Source organism: Rousettus aegyptiacus, unplaced genomic scaffold (assembly GCF_014176215.1).
Source record: "Rousettus aegyptiacus isolate mRouAeg1 unplaced genomic scaffold, mRouAeg1.p scaffold_m13_p_1, whole genome shotgun sequence".
NCBI classification, from domain to species: domain Eukaryota; kingdom Metazoa; phylum Chordata; class Mammalia; order Chiroptera; family Pteropodidae; genus Rousettus; species Rousettus aegyptiacus.
The window spans coordinates 119,891,528-119,910,858 of NW_023416284.1; the positions used below are offsets into that span (position 1 = coordinate 119,891,528).

Consider the following 19,331-nt stretch of genomic DNA (forward strand, 5'->3'; position numbering starts at 1 on the left):
TCAATCTAACAGGGAGATAGACACATGCATGTGTTAATATGTGTTATAAAGAGAAGGCCATGAAGGAGAAAGGGGATCAAATAGTCTGAGTTCCAGGGAGGTCTCCAGGGAGGGAAAGGACTGTCAACTACATCTCTGTAAACTTATCGCCTGGCAAAGAGGAGATGTTCATATTTGTGGAATGAATGCATGCATGCATGCATGAATGAAGAAATTATCTCTTCCTCAAAGTTGAGTTTAAAATAAAGAAAAAAACCCTATGAAATAAATGAATAATATCGTGTTTCAGTGGATCAAAGGAGACCACATCAAGATCAGGGAAGGTAGAATAAATCAGAGGTCAGGAAGGAGGTGGAGTTGAAGAGCAACCTTCTAGGCCCAAGCAATGAAATTAGTAAAGGTGTGGAAGGGGAAGGGGAAATGGAGAGCTGGTGGAAAGAGTGAAGTAGCCAAATGTAGCTGCAACAAGGTGTGGTGGGGATGAGTTTGGAGCAGGTTGGGCCTAGGAGTTGGGAAGGCAGGCGGCCAGGTAGAGGAGTCTATTGGGCAGACAAAAGGGCGCCAGGGGAGTTCTCCCTGGGGGAGCATCCTGATCAGGGAGATGAGGAGTATTGGGACCATGAACTCAAATTGGTGGGAAGTTGGACAGAAGAGGATCGGACTAAAAGCAGTGAGACAACTTTTGTTTCCAGGTGGAAATAAAAGTCACAATGATCTTATTTAGGGGATGGCAGAGGGATTAAAAAAAAATTCCAGAGACTTGAAAAACTGGAATGGAAAAGACAGGTGGTTAATTAGACACAGGGTTGGGGGAGGAAGACTAGGGAGGAGGAATGAAAAATGACTCCAGGTCCAAGCCTAAGTGACTGGGGAAATGAAACTTTTAAAAGGAATAAGGAAAGTGGCAGGTACAGCTACATTTATTGGGGGTGGTGATGGAGGAGTGAGATTGGATTTAAACAAATCTTAGGTACTAAGATAGACAGTAGGGGATGTCCAGCAGGCAGCCAGTGATTATACAGTAGCTTCAGCAACGGGTTTTTAAAATTAATTAAATTAAAGAAATGATTTAAATATCTTCCCCCTTCTGCCTCGTTTTTTTTTTTTTTTTTTTTAAATGATGTATTTATTTGAATAGGTTACACTGCCACATTTGGTCAAGTGAAAATTAGGTCTCCTTCCTACTCCCACTTGCGTATTTTCTCTCTTCAAAGGTAGCCACTGATTCCAATTTCTATCATTCTTGAGATATTCTGTATATCCTGTATATCTACACACCACACACACACACACACACACACACACACGTTCTCAGGAGAGTTTTGTAGTTTTGTTTTTTAAAGACTAGAGAAGAGTCCTGTGTTTTTGAGACAGAAAAAAAAAGAATAAGGAGAGTGGTAGGGATGGAAGCAGCAAATTAAAGAGGAATTACTGGAGTAAGGTCTTAGAGGAGGTAGGACAGACTAGAATCTGTTGTAGCAAGAAGAGCAGATCCTTTTCAGAGTTAGGAAGGGCAGATTGACGGCAATAGAGATTTCTGATGCTGCATCACTTAGATGGCCTAGGTCCCCATAGCCTGGTGTGGCAGAGACACATGTAAAAATAGACTGGTGGCTTGAGGAGGATGGCAGAAAAGATGTAAAATAGCCATTGTGGACTCTAGAAAATATCATAGAACTGTCAGACCCAAAAATCAATCCAAAAAGGTTTATTTTGATGATTTATAAAAGTGCCATGATAGCAACTTAAAGCTATTTATAAATTTAAAAATTTACAGAAGTGTATTCACATCATGCTACATTAATCACTTTTATTAAAATGTTACAGTAGTGTTGAACACAACAAAACATAAACCAAGTTCTAAGTCACATAAATGTGCTCAAAGCTTGCTCAAAGACCACTGGAAGATGGTCCAGGAAAAAACTGGAAAAATATGATTTCAGGAAGCAGCAGAAATATAATTATACCTTTACATGACAAACAGGCCTCAGGTGATGTGGCCTTTAAAAGTTACTTAAACTTAAACTGTAACCAGAATTTTTCATGTAGACAAACTGAGGTTTTTATTTTTAATTTTGATTTTAATTTTTAAATTCTGGTATATCTCATAGAACACAGGACTTGGAATTTATTCTCTGATCCATGAGAAGGTAGTTTTAATCAAGGATGACATTATTTCTGGTTATTGGGCATCACATTTTTCTTTTGTGGGTTACATGCCAATGACTTTTCTTGGGAGGGGAAGGTTTGAAGATACATCGGAATCGCGGCTGTGGATCTCAATGCTCCTGACTTCTCAGGGCTTTATCTATAAATTAACAGCCCCCAAGGGAAGAAGAGTGTCTGAAGACTTGGCACTGACTCTGCTCTTGGATGCTACCACTGATAAATGCTGTCTCTGAAGCCAGGAAAGGAATGCTTGGTGGCTGCCTGGACCTGCTTTCCTCAGCCCAGTTGCCAGGCCAAATTATAGAATGGCTGGCAGCTCCATAAAGAGTGTAAAGTTTGAGACCTCAGGGTCAGGATTCCTGATGACAAATAATTCTTATGAGGAAAGTGAATAAAAACATGTTTATCAAGACCTGAGAATTATTATCTAGTTAAATTAAGCAGAGGTATAGAGGGGTCCATTTCACCTCATTCAAGTAAAGCCCTTAAAAATAAATGGAACTCCCCTACTTCATGTTGTCTGACTTGCAGCCAGGTATGTAGCCCTAAGTTATAAGTTCCAGTATACATGTTATTAATAATTAAAGACAGCTAATATTACCAATCTGGCAACTGGTGACATTTCATGATGATAAGCCTTAAAAATTTAATACAAGTATAATTTTTCTTGTATATAGAATGATTACATATTAAAATACCAAAGGCACTTTTAGGTTACATGATAAACAAAAATACATTAATAGAGACATAATTATTTATTGGTTCCTTCAGTTTCTGTGTCCATGGTGATCATCAAGGGCCCAGTTTTGCACTTCACCTTTGGCGAACAGCGTGAAGAAAGCGGCACCAAATACATTAATAGTAGCAGCGATCCAGAAAACAGTTTGCCATTCTCTAATAGTGTTCTGTTGAGAAAGAAAAAAATGCATATAAAAATTTTTTATTTGTAGCCCACCTTATAGAAAGGTGATGTCACAAGAGTGTTACAATAGTAACACTATTCATAAAAGAAGTAACCCCAATATCCATCAACAGTGAGATCATGGTGCATTTGTTCAATGGAATACTATATAGCAATGAGAACAAATGAGCTATGACATCATGTATATCTTTTGCTAAATTAAGCAAAAGAAGCCAGACATAAAAGAGTACAAATCGAATTCTCAAAGATTAGACAAAACTAATTTATGGTGTTAAAAGTCAGGAAAGTGATTCTTCTTGGTGGGGGTGAAAAAGGAATGGTAGGAAGGGGTCCCTAGGGGCTTTGCAAGGGAGATAACAAACTGGGGAGTAGAACTGGCAATGATATAGAAAAAGGCAGTAAAGCTAGTATGAAGTCGTTTATTTAGGAAAAAAGGAAAAACATGAAGGAAGGAGCACTCTGTGGTTAAATTATCTGAGATGAATGTATTTTGGTGAAAAAAAAAAACCCCTCAGAAATCCATCTTAAATTTTAGTGTCTATTTAAATATGCTAATAATGCATCACCACCCTAGAAGAGGAGCCAGTCAGTAATTACACTATATACCAGAAAGGAACGTTTAAGACAGCTTCTTACAATTCCTAAGACAAAGCTTCTCTGTGTGATCTACAGGACAAAATAATACCTCAGTGTTATATGGAGGCAATGAATAACTTAAAATCAATCAACTGTACCAGAAATGTGACATAGCTCCTAGTTTGTTTTTTAACAAAAACTCCACCAGTTTTGAGAGAATGCTGTTTTGTTTGTAACAAAATTGGATCTCAGACACACTTTGACTTTTAATTTATTTATACTCTGACTTATTCCACAAAGGTTTTGAGGCAGGACAGTAGAATGTAATTGTAAACAGTTATAACTGTAAAGGCAAATGTGTTCTTTTTTAAATATAATACCTTTTTAATACTAAACAAATGCTACAGCAACATATCCAAAATCCAGTTCAGTTCCCACTTTATACACATTTAAGATTTTAATTCAAGAATCCATATTTCCCCAGTATAAGTGCTAGGATCATCAATAAATGAAATTAACATATGGTAGCATGTTGACTTACCTTCTTTTGTTGTCACAATGCTCTGTGAAGATAAGGTAAAACATTTCTGACATGTCCATATTGAGACACAGAATTTTAGAAAAAATTTTCCCAACATACCTCTTATTAAGTGAGAGAAAATAGTAATGAGGAAACATTTAAGTAATTACCGATTCATTTAACTAAGAGAAGAAATAGGAACATTATCTGTGGTGAACACATATATGTCTGAAATTGGTATATTTGGTAATAAGAAAGTTTGTATCCATATCTTAAAATTTAAAGGATTAGATAGAGTTAATTTGATCACGGAGACAAAACAAAGAGAAAGTTAAATCTCTTTTAGCTTTTTAAAAAATATATTACACCAGTCCTTTAGATTTTTTTAAACAGTAGAAAACAGGAGATGGACAAGGCCTTTGAGGTCATTTATTTTGATTTCTTACACAATGTAGGCAACCTTTTACATGGCAGAGTCTCTGCTTACTGATCTGGCCCCAAGCTGCCAGCTGCAGGCTGGCCGAACTCGGGGCTCACTCCACTTTCAGGGCCCAGTGCCCTTGCAGAGTCTGAGGCCCGGCCCTTCCCACGCCTCTCGCTCACCGCTCTAGCACTCCTTCCTCACTAACTGGTTATTCTCTCCTCTGTGCACAGAGTACAGAAGAGAGAATATTTTTGTGTGCACAAAATATGCATGCATTTTTCCCCCTGCGTTTGTCATGCTGTACTTTACTATTTGATTATATATAACCTCTAAATGATGAGTTTCGCAAGCGCAGAACCTGTCATTTTGCCTTTGAATCTTCAGTATCTGGCATGTTAATAAGAACCCAAGAAATGCCCGTTGAATATATGTTTGACTATTTTGGGGCTCATTAGCTCATAAGGCAGCCCATTCCATATAGTAACAGCTTTAAGCAAAAAAAAAACTTTCCTATGGCCTCCTCATAACTTCTTTCCATCTGTCTTTATGAAACTGCCGAGAATAAGTATCTTTCATGAGGTAGTCCTTCAATATGTAAAGATAGCATGTCTTCCCAAGTTTTCTCTAAACATTCTCGGTTATTTCAACTGTGCCTTATTCATTCTCACATGTTTTCCTGACACCTTACCTTTGTGGATCCACTTCTTGAATAATTTTACATTGCCAATTTTGACTCATTCAAAAGACAAATTATTTATCTGGTATAATATCACTTTTAAGTACTTGCATGGCTTTAGCTACAAGATCTTATTTAACTTAGTTCTATTGTTTTGTTTAAAATCCGAAGAGTACTCTTTGAAAATATACTTTCCTACTTATTAAGGCATTTATTTGTTTGTTGCTATAAGGAACTACATAAGAATAAACATTTAGAATTTTATACTTAATTAAAATATATTCAACTTTGACACAGATGTGCAGCTTCAAGTAAACTGTTTAAACCTTTCTAGTTTACAAGTTAATTATTTACTTACTTCGGGGGTCAGACTTCTAGCAATGACAGGCCCAACCATTCCTGGAATAGTGGCAAATGTATTTGTAATGCCCAGGAGGATACCAGCATACCTGCAGAAACATTTCACAGAGGTTTATTATTGTGTTATTACGCATTAATGTAGCTTTTTTCAGTAGACAGCTATACCACTCCCAGGTTGTATTCTTGTGACATTTTATGTCTAAATGAAATGTCTTACTGAAATAGGACTGAATATTTAGCTGGTGAAAAACTTGCATTTCAATAGGTAATTAGCATTCTAACACTACAGAGAGAAACATGGCCATTGAAATAATTCCTTTCACAGTGAATAGAAAAATGCTGAGATATGACTTCCATATATGACTGTATCTAGATAGGAAGCTTGATGCGTCTTAATATTATTTAAGTAAAAAAAATTATTTTGTGATTACAAAATTTATTTCATTGTTGAAAACTTAAAAACATTAAGAAAATAATATAGAAATAAGATCATATTGTACATCAATTTCACAACTTGTTCTACTTATTACATGACTGCTTGTAGCTAAATCTTTGTACACTGTTCTAGAAGTAGACAAGTTAGGTCTACAGTGTGTGTCTGTGTGTGTGTGTATAACAAAAATGCCTTTTAGTAGGCTTAGAAAAAATTCTGATTTATTTTAAGGATAAGTCTTCAGTGAGTGGAATATTCTTATCTATGTTTAGATGCAAATCTTTAAAGAAAGAATTCCTGTATTATTTGAGAAATGTTAATGATCATTGATTTCTCTGATAAGAAATCTGTACAGATTAAGGAAGATTACCAAAGCCAAGATCTTAGATGCTGTCCTAAAAAGAATGAGATGCTTATCATTTTCTATAAAGAAGTCATACTGGACTGATAATTTCAGGAGACCTAAAGATTCCTACCTAGTTCCATCATTAACCATTTGTGTGACCCTGAGTAAGTCAGTGATAGATTAGTTCTCTTATCATTCATGGCTTCATAGATGTATACATATAACATATCTTGTGGTCTCAGCTGAGCTCCCCTACATCCCACCAAGTATTCAAGAAAAAAATTTTTAGGTGTAACATACATATGGAAATGTGTAAAAACCATAGGTGTACAGCTTGATGAATTTTCAGTGAACACAATAATGTTACTAGCACCTGATCAAGAAACAGAAGCTACTGGTATAAACATTTTAAAAGACATGTTACATAATGGCTGAACTGCATCTCAGACTGAATAAACTTTAATTTGAATAATCATAATATTGTTGCGTCACCCCTCTCCTACTCAAAAACCTGGTTTAATGCTCACTATAAGACTGTAATCTTCTGCCTGATTTGCGATGACCTGGCCTTTGTCCATCTACCCAGCCTATTTCCTATTACCACACAATATACAACTTCAGATCCACAAAGCTCTCATTCCAGCTGCTCACATCTGCTACATTTATTCCTGCTACTTTTCTTTATTGGTACTATATTCACTATCTGAAATCCATACTCTTTCCATCCAAGCCACTTGCTTGGCCTCTCTCCCATGAAGCTTTCTCTGTCTAGTTCAGCCTATATTGAGTCAACTTTTCAGAATCTTTTACTGTCCTTAAAGTTGGTACTGCATGTTTTATGAGGTAATTGTTCTCTAATTCAAATTTGCTATATCTGACCCCACAGTCTCACTGCAAACTCATGTTTTATTCTCCTTTATTATTCCCAGTGACCAGTGACAAAATATATGCTTATTAAATATGTGCTGTCCAGAGAAGTGGCACACGACCCACAGTTGTTTGTGGCTCCCTGCATGGATCCATGGGGCTCTGGCTGCACTGACTGCTGGAGCTTTGTCCCATGGGGACTAGCACCCCTCTTGGGCTTTGGCTCCAAAGAGTGTCAGCTCCTGCTCAGGAATTTCACATAAATGGAATCAAACAGTATGTAACCTTTTGAATTACATACTAAGGTTGCTGAGCACCATTCCAAAGTTGTGTTTTAATAGTTCGTTCCTTTTTAATTGCTGTCTAATTGAAGAAACTGGGATTTTATCCTGTAGACAGTCCTACATTCTGGATTTTGTAGATTGTCTCTGAAGTATCATTTAACATAAGCTTATGTTTTCTGTATTTCCTATACACTGGTAGTAATACATAGACTCTAGATCCTAGAGCACTCATTAGATTTAGCTTTGACATTTTTAGCAGGAAAACTTAAAGGTGGTGGTTAGTTAAAAATTAGTTAACCAAGTAAATGGCATTTATTATTTTTCATAAAATCACCTATGCATAAAAAAAGTCCAATTAGAGCTTTTAATTTTTTCATGAGATAACTGGTGTTATAAAATTTCAGTCAAAATTAACAAAGCTTGATTTTATTAGTCTGTATAATCTTATTGTGGGATAGTATTATTTCTATTAGGGTTCAGGACCCTCAATACCTGGGCTGAAAGATTACTGATCTGAAATTCTTCTCCCCATTTTAGATATGGAAAAGTGACTGCTATGGTCTGAATTGCATCCTCCCCAAATTTTGATGTTGAGATCCTAACCTCCAATGTGACTGTATTTGGAAATAAGGCCTTAAGAAGTAATTAAAGTTAAATGGGATAAGGGTGAGGTCCTAACCCAATAGGATTGGCAGACTTATAAGAAGAGGAAGAGAGATCATTCTCTTGATCTCTGTGAGTAAATACTGAGGAAAGGCCATGTGAAAACACAGAGAGAAGTTGGACTATCTGCAAGCCAGGAAGAGTCCTCACCAGAACCTGATAATACAGGCACCATGATCTTGGACTTCCAGGCTCCAGAACTGTGAGACAATAAATTTCTGTTTTTTAAGCTACCTAGTCTATGGCATTTTGTATGGCAGCCTGAGTTGACTAATACTGTGCCTGAATAACAAAAATCCTATTGAACAAAGGTATCTATGAACATCACAAATTTGAACACAGTTCAAAACTCATGTATACAGGATACAGTGACAAAACCATGAGACGCAGATCTTTCTGGCTTATGCCCTTTAGGGAGTGTATCTTAAATTAACTAAGCTTGGCAGTACTTCTTCTTTTTTTTTTTTTTAAACCATTAACACCTTGGCAGTAGGAGGAACTGACTGCAATGTTGCCAGGGCTTTTCAGTGACAGATATTAAGTGCAAATGAATGTTGTGAGTTCTAAATGTCAGCACCAAGAAGCTCATTCAAGTATTTCTATTACACTTGGCCAGAAAGGGCCATGAAAGATTGATGACTGCTTGGGAGAAATATATCGTATGAATTCAGTCTGGATTCTGTACTATTGGAGTACTAGAATTCTGTGGGATTCGGTGTGAAAAACATCTATCCAATTCCCTTGAATCCGGGCAACAAAATTTTCCATAGAAAACCACTATTTCAATTTATAGAAGAAAAGGCTTAGAAAATGCCATCCACACATTTATATGTTAACAGGGATACTATTTATTGAAAAACCTTATGTCAGGCATGGTCCTAAGGATCATTCATATATATGTCATATCATGATATATAACAGTAATCTCAACTTCACAAGGTAGAGATTATAATCTTCATTCTACAGATGAAGGACTATAAAATGTTACCCAATTTGTTTGATTCCAAACCAGTACTTAATATTATAATGTTATAATCTCTAATGCTGCCTCGTTAAAAACATAGTTATCACTGAATTTGAGTTGTAGGAAAGATCAATTTTCTCATGCTTAATTTTTCACCACAAGCTCTAGTGCCAAATGCTTAAAGGTCTATGGCCCTCAAGTGTTATCCGCTGGATAGGCACTCAGTTGTTAACAAAGACAATAGGCAACTAAGCAACAACATGGTCATAAGATATGTAATCTCCGCATTAACCAAGACACAGGGAACTAGAAACAACTAGTATCCTCTGAGCCAAGAAATTCTAGTTGGAAAATAAAAAAATGAAAGCTTATCTGAAGGGATGATTCAAAATATAAAGGAGAGAAATAATTTTAACTTTGATGATATTATCTTCTACTTGTACAGCTATATAATTTTAAAAATTACATTTGTTGTTAACATACATACATAGTTGATCACAGCCATAAATCTGGTGCCTCAGTCATCTTAGAGCAAGTACAGCATTTTTCATTACCTGAGGCAAACAAGTGCGTACCATTCTCCTAACTTCTACAACTATTTGCTGACATCATTTATGTTGCTAAGTGGTTTAGCTTCATACCATATCTGGGTAAATGTCTTTTTTGGCTTATAAGACTCACAAAATGTCAGGGTTGGAATAGGGTCTTTAAGATGTAGAGTTCAACCACTCAGCTGATGCTTGAAGCCCCATTCCGGGATCCCTCCTGTAAGCTGTCCAGTACAGGCTTCAGGGCATGGCCTTATCACCCTTTGCTATGACACTGAAATTTAGTAATTGTGAACCCAATTCATTTTTTCCATTCTGTGCAAAAGGATATCATGGGAGATTCTGCTGCAATCTTGATATATCAAATATATTGTTTTCTCTATGTATGAAGCTAAAATTGACATTGAGAAATTAGACTATTTTGCTATTTTGGCTCTTGGTGATTCAATGGTGGTTCCTTTGTGATCAATAGTTTATTTTCTAAGAGCTCACCAATCATCTTTTTAATATCTTACTTGGATTAGTTTATGACCCTGGTTATGGCACGTGACCCAAAGTTTGCCAGAAAATAACATGTTTATTAAATTATGTGCAAATGCACTTATTATATTATGAGCTAAGTGTGAGTGTCTCTGTGTGTGTGTTCTATTTAATCTTTACAACAATCTTAGAAGATAGGTACCATGCACATTTACTTTTTCCTTCTCTAGCATTCACTTTCATCTTCTTTTAACAATAACTCCAATTTCTATTTGATGATCCAACTTTCCTTCATTACCAGTTTAAGAGAGCAGAGTGGGATCTTTGACAGATTCCAGAGCTTCTGACAGGCTCCAGGCACCTGATGAATTCAGAACTACATTCCAGCTCCATGAAATGGAGTAGGTAGCTTACTACCTTCCTTCCAGCTGGGGGGCTACAAAGCCAATTTTATGTTCCCTATTATTTTTACTTCTCATATTCATTTAGTTAGTTTTATAACAAACTCACATTAACTGAGGCAACCAGAGTATCTATTTTCTGCAATGAGTTCTTTCCCCTGAGTTCTCAAAAAAACTTTCTAGTTCTTCTATAATAAACAATAAGATCTTCCAAATAAGTAATTGAGATGCAACTTAATGTAGCAGAAAAACCCGTTGGATCATGGAGCTGAAAAGCCTGGGTTCAAGTCTTAGGTCTGCTATTCATTAGCTGTGACTTTGGAAGTCATAAAACAATCTGTGCCCAAATTTCTTCAACTTTGAAATGAGTCCTTTGCATTCATAACTTCATGTGTTGTAGTTGATGTAATGATGGTCTCCAAAGTATCTATTCCCATGAGGTTTGAGGGACTTCAACTCCTTTGTCTCAAACTTTAGGGGTGGGTGCTTACTGTCCTAAAGTCAAATGGTATTCCCTTGGCAATAGGGGTTGCTTCATGGTGGGTATGTCACTCAGTTTGGTTCAATCGAAATGAAGCCCAAGACTTATTTCCATGACTAGAAGAGGAAAAGAGTCTTCTCTTTCTTGCTTGACATGAATGAAGCAGCAAGTGATTCTGGTCATTACTGCCAAGCATTTCATGGTGTGATTTTACAAGCACACCCAGCCTTAAGATAATAGTATTATCATAAAAGGCAGAGTAGTGAGTGAAAAAGAAGCAAGTCAGGAATATTAGTAGACAGCTAGATATCAACTCTTGCCTGAAGCCTATTGTTTTTGGACTTTACACACTAAGATCTAGATATGTTATGAATCGCTAGATTTTTAGTCATCTCAAATGAGGATTTCTATTACTTCAACTAAAAAACATCTAAGAGATAACACAGCCTAGATCTCTTTTGTGCCCAAACTCTTAATTCCCATTATCACTCTGACTGTTCACTAAGCCTAAGCTTGTGAACAGTCAAACAGCACATTTTCAATACTACACTTGGGCTACTAAACACCACTGAAAGAAATAACAACTTAGTACAATAGTGAGAGTACAAAATTAACCTCCAACTTCAGCAGGTCCTCATCAATGCTAAAAATTCCTTCTACGAGTTCTTAGTGACTTTTTCTCAATAGCTATTTCAAACCTTTATCATTCTCAAGTCTTTTACTCCACCTATCTTCTTTTTAGGGACCACTATGTCACAGAGGCTAACAGTTAAGATTTTTCAATTTACTGTGACATCTAACACTGTTGATCAAGTCCTCCCTTTGGGCATCCCAGTCTCCACTTATTTTCTTTATCCTACTACTGTTGCTTCATATCAATTACCATTGCATCAGGCTCTTCTTTCTCTTAATGGATTCCCAAGGTTCTCATCAGAGTTTGCCAAGTAATTTTATCCAATTCCATGGCTTCATCTACTACTCATATGTTGATGCCTCCTAAATCTTTATCTCATCCAGATCTCGATCTCTCTCTCTCTCTCTCTCTCTCTCTCTCTCTCTTTCTTTCTCTTTTAAAAGCAAACCCAGGGCTTCTTTTTTTTTTCTCACCAACCCCTCTGCCTCTTTTTCTTTTACTTCCCCCCTCAGCTTTATTGAAATATAATAGACAATTAGTTGCTCGTATTTACCTTGTACAATTCATTTTTTCCAGTTATAGTTGGCATACAATAATATAACAGTTTCAGTTGTACAGCATAGTGATCAGAGATCCACACAACTGACAAAGCAAACACCCCATTAAATCTAGTACCCCGCTTCCCCTTACATATTTATTACATTATTAATCATCTTTCCCATGCTACATTCTACTTCTCTATATCTATTCTGCAACCATCCATTTTGTATCTCTTTGCCTTTTTTGCTGCTTCCCCAATACCCCTCCCATCTAGTATCCCTCCAAATATTCTCTGTATCTATGAGTTTATTTCCACTCTTGTTTTTGTTGTTACTTACTTTGTTCTTTAGATTCCACATATATGTGAATCATGCAATCTTTGTCTTTCTCTATTCGACTCATTCAGTGTAGTACCCTCTAGGTCCATCAAGGCAATATCCTTTTCCATTCCCTTCCTTTTAGTCTGTGTGTGTCTTTTAATCTGAAGTGAGTCTCTTACAGGTAGCATATATGTAGGGGTCTTGTTTTCTTATCCATTTGGCCACTCTCTCTTTTGGTTGGAGTACTTAATTCTTTTCCATTTGAAGTACTTGTTGATAGGAATGTAGTTATTACTATTCTTTATTCATGTTTTTGATTCATGTTTTTCTTCTTAAAGAAGTCCCTCCAACATTTCCTGTAATACTGGCTTGGTATTGATAAATTCCTTTAGCTTATTTTTGTCTGGGAATCTCTTTATCTGTTCTTCAACTCTAAATGATAGCTTTCCTGGATAAAGTATTTCTGGTTGTAGATTCTGGGTTTTCATTATGTTGAATATTCGTGTCAAACCCTTCTGCCTTGCATAATTTCTTTTGAGAAATCAGCTGCCAGTCTTGTGGGTGCTCCCTTGTAGGTAACTAACTGCTTTTCTCTTGCTGTTTTTAAGATTCTCTCTTTGTACTTAACTTTTGGCATTTTAAATATGTTATGTCTTGGTGTGGGGCTCTTTGGGTTCCTCTTTCTTGGAACTCTCTGAGCTTCTTGGGGTTGTATGCCTATTTCCTTCACCAGGTTAGGAAAATTTTCTATCATTATTTCTTCAAATAGCTCTTCAACATCTTGTTTTCCTTCAGGTACCCCTATGACATAGATATTTTTACATGTAATAGTGTCCTATAGGCTCCTTAAATTATTATAGTCTCGGCTTTTTTTTTTCTTGCTGTTTGGATTGAGTGTCCTTGGCTTCCCCATCCTCTATATCCATGGTTCAATCCTCTTCTTTATCCACTCTGTTGACTCTCTCTAATATACTCATCTCAGATGTGTTCTTCATTTCTAATTGGTTCCCTTTTATAATTTCCATTTCCATTTTTGTTTTATCTGTTAAAGTTCTCACTGCATCCATCTACATTTCCCCTAAATTCACTGAGCATCTTTATAACCAGTGTTTTGAACTCTGAATCTGTTAGATTGCTTGACTCCATTATTCCTGGATCGCTGTTCTGTTCTCTCATATGGTTTCTGCTTCTTTGTCTTCCCATTTTGGCTGTCTTTCTGTGTCTGCTTATTAGTGTGGTCTTACTAGTGTGGCTTTGTGTAGTAAGTGTCCAGTGGCACAGTCCTGAGAGGGGTTCAGCTGCAGGCTACGTTTAGCTCCAGCCTACGTCCCTCTGGGGCCACCTGTTAAGATTAAGCAAATAATCCACAGATGCTGTACTTATAGTTGCCTCAAGAAACCACACCAGAAACCGAGGCCAGCTGTTACCAGTGTGAGTCTTGGCGCTGCTCAGCAAGGAGCACCTGACTCACTGAGGACACAGCTGGATGTGGCTTGGGTGGGGCTGCAAGTTGGGGGAGGCTCAAATCTCTGTCCTGAATTGAAGACTGGATAGTCTTGACTTCCTTGAAGCATATTCTTCATTTTCCTTCTATCTCTCTCACTGTCTCTTTTTTAGTTTTCTTTTCTGGCTATTTCCCCTCTTTCTGTTCTCTAAAGATCAAGATCCAGTCCTGAGATTGCTTGTCATTCTACCCTTTCCCTCTAGGCAATCCTTGTCTTTAAATACATTGATATGTGGATTATTATTCCTTAATTTTCAGTCAGACTGCTTTTCTGAGTTTCATTAGCACAACTACTATTTTGTGATGTTTTCACAAATATCTAAATTTTAACATATCTGAAATTTTAATCTTCCCCCAAGACCCTTCCTTCTTTAGGCATCCCAGTTCCCTAAGTGGTATGTCTATCTACCCAGTTGCCCATGTGAAATATCTGGAAATCATCATCCTTGATATCTTCCTCACTCATCAGGTCTCATAGATGTCAAGTCCCATCTATTGTATTTATAGACATCTCAAATCCATCTACTTCTTTATATCTCCTATTATACCCCATCACTTCTCATCTGGGTTACTGCAATAGCTTCCTAATTGGTTTCTTCTATTTGTACTCTTGTCCACACAGCAGTGATTTTAAAATACAAAGAATGTTATTTCCTACTGGCTCTAGATATAATATAAAAGGCTTACTATAGGCTCTTGCTCACTTCCCCCAGTGGCTTTCTTCTCTGCCTCTCAGCCACAAACAGCCTTCTCTTCAGTTAAATGAAATATTCTGCTATGGACTAAATGTTTGTTTGATAGGGTCTTTAGGAGGTGACAAGGGTTAAATAAGATCATAAAGGTGGGGCCCTAATCCGGTAGGGCTGGTGCCCTTATAAGAAGAGTAACAGACACCACAGCTCTTTCCCTCTCTGCATACCTGCATGCACGCATGCACATACCTAGGAAAGACCATGTGAACACAAAGCAATAAGGCAGACCTTCTGTAAACCAGGAAGAGAGCTCTTACCAGAAACCAAAATCATGTTGGCACTTTGATCTTGGACTTCTAGCCTCTAGAACTGTGAGAAAATAAATTTCTGTGTTGAAGGCACCTAGTCCATGGTATTTTGTTATGGTGGTCTAACCAGGCTAAGACACACATAATTTATTTTTCCTCTCATATAAATTCTGCCAGAAATATGACTTCCTTTTTGCCTGGCTAACTTCTTATTCTTCAGACTTTAGCTTAAATATCACTTTGTCAGAGAGATTTTCCCTCTCTCCCTGAACTACATTATGTCCCCCTAGTATATTCATCCAGTTTTTCTTAAAAAAACAAAACAAAACGGTTTTTAGTTGTGTGATCCTTCATGGCCACACTCTATACTAAAAGTTCCACAGGCTAGACTGTGTTATGGCTGGCGCTTGGCAGGCATTTGATAAGAATGAATTATCACAATATATTAATTATTTGTTTTCTTTTGTTTCTTTCCTCAACTATATCAACCTTCTTGCAAGCAGGAGCTAGATTTTATCTTTTGTAGAGTTGTGTAGACTATAAATGTAGGATAAATTTGAAATTCAAATTTTAAACACTACAAAGATTGTAACTAATGGGTTTAATAATTACTCAAATCTATTTCTGGTTCTGAAAGTTTGTGTGTGTGTGTGTGTGTGTGTGTGTGTGTGTGTGTATACTGGTATATTTTTGGAAAATAAAGAGTAGTTTAGTTCAGCTACGGCAAAGAATAACTAGAAAGCAAGGTGAGGTAGGAAGTAATAAACTTAGAAAGATAGGTTGGAGCCATAATGTGAAGGATTTTGCATGTTGGGTGAGAATTCTGTATTTAAATGTAATAGAATATAAAAATTGATTTTATTATGCATGAATAGTAAAGCAAGAGCTTTCAAGAAAAGTATTGACATATAGTAAGATCAATATGTAAATAGTTTTTCAGAAAGAATTTTAACATGGTACTGAATATGAAAGTCTATTTTTATTCTTCCATTCATGCAATTAATTGATTACGTACGGAACATGTCTCAGCACAGGGCCAGGTGCTGGTACTACGGTGGTAAATCAAAGAGAGTTGGCCCCCGCACTCTCAGTGTTTATAGTCTCAGAGCTTTTGCTTAGGTTACCTTTTATTTCAAATGGTTTCTTGGTCCAATGCCTAATTGTTACTGGTTTTCTTTCCTTGGTTCCCCACTGTTAAGGGCATATGTAGAACTGGAGCTCCTACTTTCTTGGTCTGATCATATAAATTAACTACTCAACAAGTATGGACTGGGGATGCCTCTCCTTTTACAGAAGGTGAAATATGGATATGTAAGATGTCTCAGTCTGAGGGAGCTTACATCCAAATTGGAGAGATAAGAGTTACATTTAGAAATAATTACAAATCAAGTTAAGGCAGTTACTAAAAACACATTTAGTATAAAATTATAAACAGAATGCCTTGAGAAAAGAAAGAAATAAAAGCAAACAATAATGTTCTGGAAAGGCTTACTGAAAAACTGGGATGGATTCAGATGTATGGAGAGGAAAAGGTACTGCCACTGGGGCCGGAGGTACTAGAGAATGGCTAACAGCGCTCTGTCAGGAGCTGGACACACAAAGACTCTAACCCGGTGGAACCTTCTTGGACTTTTTATATAAAATGAGAGATTGGATTAGAATCATTTCAAAGGTCTGCTTGAGTTCTATGAGAGTCAGCTTAGTGGAGCTTATCTTGAAGTACTTACTTAAAAGATGGGAGACTGAGGATCCATAGCAATATGAAGACTCTGTAGTCTGGGTATAAAGGATTTGGGTTAGGGGAAAGATGTTGAGAGACCTCTGTTCTCCGAAAATAAGTTTGTATACATTGTTAAAAAAACTTAAGTGCAGACAATCTTCTGGGTTAAAATATTTATAGTCCCCTCCTCTACCTTGTCAACTAGCACAAAACGTATTCTAGAAGTATGTGGCCCAAAGAATATTTCCAGAAAAGCAGCTGTAGAAAGAATTCTGAGCTTAACAGTGAGTTTTTGGTTCAATTTTGGCTCTATCATTTATTAGCTGTGTGGTGTAAATAAAATCACTTAACTTCTCTGAATTGGAGTTTCTTTCATCATAAAATAGGTCAAGAATACCTATCTCATAGGAATGCTTTAAGGATAAAACAAAATCACATTTATGAAAGAGATTTTTAAGCTATTGAGTGCTGGATAAATATATTTGCAGACAGGTCAGACAACACTTGAACAAATCAACTGGTATGGTCTTGGGTATTCGTCCATGAAACTAAATGCCCGCTATGTGTAAAGCAGGATGGTGAGCCTTGATAATGGTAAGATAAGAGTCTCTGCCTTCACAGAATTCTTATTCTAGCTGGGTTGAAAGACACAAGTTATAATGTATTATATGTAATGTTTTTATGGGAGCATTGTATACAGAGTTGGTGATAGTTAGAAATTTAAATTTAAAAACAACTTCATGCTTTAATTATTGTGTAAACTAAAATCTTCCTTAAGAATTTAATGTCATTTCTAGAGTATTCCAATTTATAGAGCCAGAAAGTAGAATGGGGGTTGCCAGGGGCTGGAGTGGGGGAGGGGGAATGGGAAGTTAGCATTTAATGCATAGGGAGTTTTGGTTTGAGAAGATAAAAGTTCTGGAGACTGATGGTGGTGACGGTTGCACAAAAATGTGAATGCACTTAATGCCACAAAACTGTTCACTTAAAAATGGTTAAAATGGTGAATATTGTGTTATGTATATTTTACAACTTAAAAAATAACTTAATCACATCCAATCTTTATACTAGTACTCACGAAGGAGCAATATCCAGATGGTTGATGCTATATCCAGAAGAACAAAAGCCTCCCAGTGTTGTTGACAGGGTTAGGAATGCAACAGCCAAAGAATAATCACAACCTATAAATCCAGCGGCTACCAGAAATACTGCAGGTCCAATCATTCCTTAAGTCAAAAAGTTATAAAAAGAAAAAGAAGTCCCAGCATTATTATTTGCTTGCTCTATCTTGATACAGTATAAATGTGAAATTGGATATTACTGCCACCTACTGTAGAAATGTCATATTTCATAGAAGACTCTAAATTCAAATTATGTAGTTTTGTGAAAAAAACTTGTGAAAAACATAGGCACAATGCAACTAATATAAACATAAAAAAAAAAATTTCTTTATACAATGTCATTAAATCTACTTGTGACCAGGGCTCAGCTAAAGTTCTACAATGTTAGAGCAAGAGAATGAAAAATATGGTCCCAGATAGAAGCAATAGTTGCTATGGAGTGTGATTTAAAATTCACATAACTAAAGAAGATAAACTAAATAATAAACTTTGTTGGACAAAGTTATAGAAACACTCCAATTAGGTTTCAACAACTGAAAACAATATGCATAGTTTATTACAGGCAGTTAAGCATAAAATACAAGATAGGAAGGGACTTAAGGAGTAGGTTGCCATTTTTTCTGTGTCTATAGCAGTGTTATCTAATAACTCTGTTGTGATGGCAATGTTGTATTTGTATATACTGCAACTGCAGCTGAAGAACTTATTTTTAAATTTCAATTAAATTTAAGTGGCCACACATGGCTAGTGGTTACCGTACTGGACAGAGCAGGTCTACAGGAAGCCAAAAAAAAAAAAGAAAGGCCTTTTATGGTCCAAAGGGATTTAATTTACTTGCAGATGTGGAAAATTTTCTTGAAAGTCGAAGTAAGCAAGCAGTGGAACAGGACAGTACCTTTCAGTGGTAGCTGCTCAGAAGGTGTTGGCAGAATTATCCCGAATAGGGTCCTTTTACAATGTAATAACTGAAGTATCGCCATTAGCAACTTCCAGGGTCTCTACTTACTCTTTAAAGAAATTGAATAATTGTCCTAGATAGTTTTAAATTTTACTTTTCTGAAAGCAGAGTCTGAAACACATGATTATTTAAGGTTCCTTTGAGTATTTTGATTTACGGCTCCTCATTTCATATAATGATGTTAGTAGATATTTTTGGTTTGCAATTTATAATGTATTCACTTAGAAAAGGAGTAGAGGCTTAAAAATGTTATTTTCATTACAAATTTAGAGCTGAAAAAAGTGACAAAATTCTGGGGATGACATTAAGAAAAGCAATCCATTTTTATTGTTTTAATATGATGGTGGAGATAAATCTTAATCCTCAAAATGCATAATTCAAAGAAAGTCATTTTATATAGAAATGCACTACATGCATTAA

At 36.4% G+C, this 19,331-nt stretch overlaps 1 protein-coding gene across 6 annotated transcripts in view; it reads right to left on the reverse strand.

Moving 5' to 3' along the window:
- Positions 1 to 1,692: 1,692 nt before the first annotated feature.
- Positions 1,693 to 19,331, reverse strand: part of SLC17A5 (solute carrier family 17 member 5) — a 46,275-nt gene continuing 28,636 nt past the window's right edge. For 4 of the 6 annotated variants that reach the window (XM_016141676.2, XM_016141679.2, XM_016141678.2 and 1 more), the window contains 3 exons: positions 17,911 to 18,058; positions 5,646 to 5,736; positions 2,796 to 3,074 (listed from right to left, as the gene is read on the reverse strand). In XM_016141676.2, the coding sequence (XP_015997162.1) occupies positions 2,937 to 3,074; positions 5,646 to 5,736; positions 17,911 to 18,058 (377 nt within the window). In that variant the 3' untranslated portion in view covers positions 2,796 to 2,936. Of the gene's footprint in view, positions 3,075 to 5,645; positions 5,737 to 17,910; positions 18,059 to 19,331 lie in introns of all 6 variants that reach the window. The other 2 variants (XM_036219466.1, XM_016141680.2) reach the window with 2 other exon arrangements.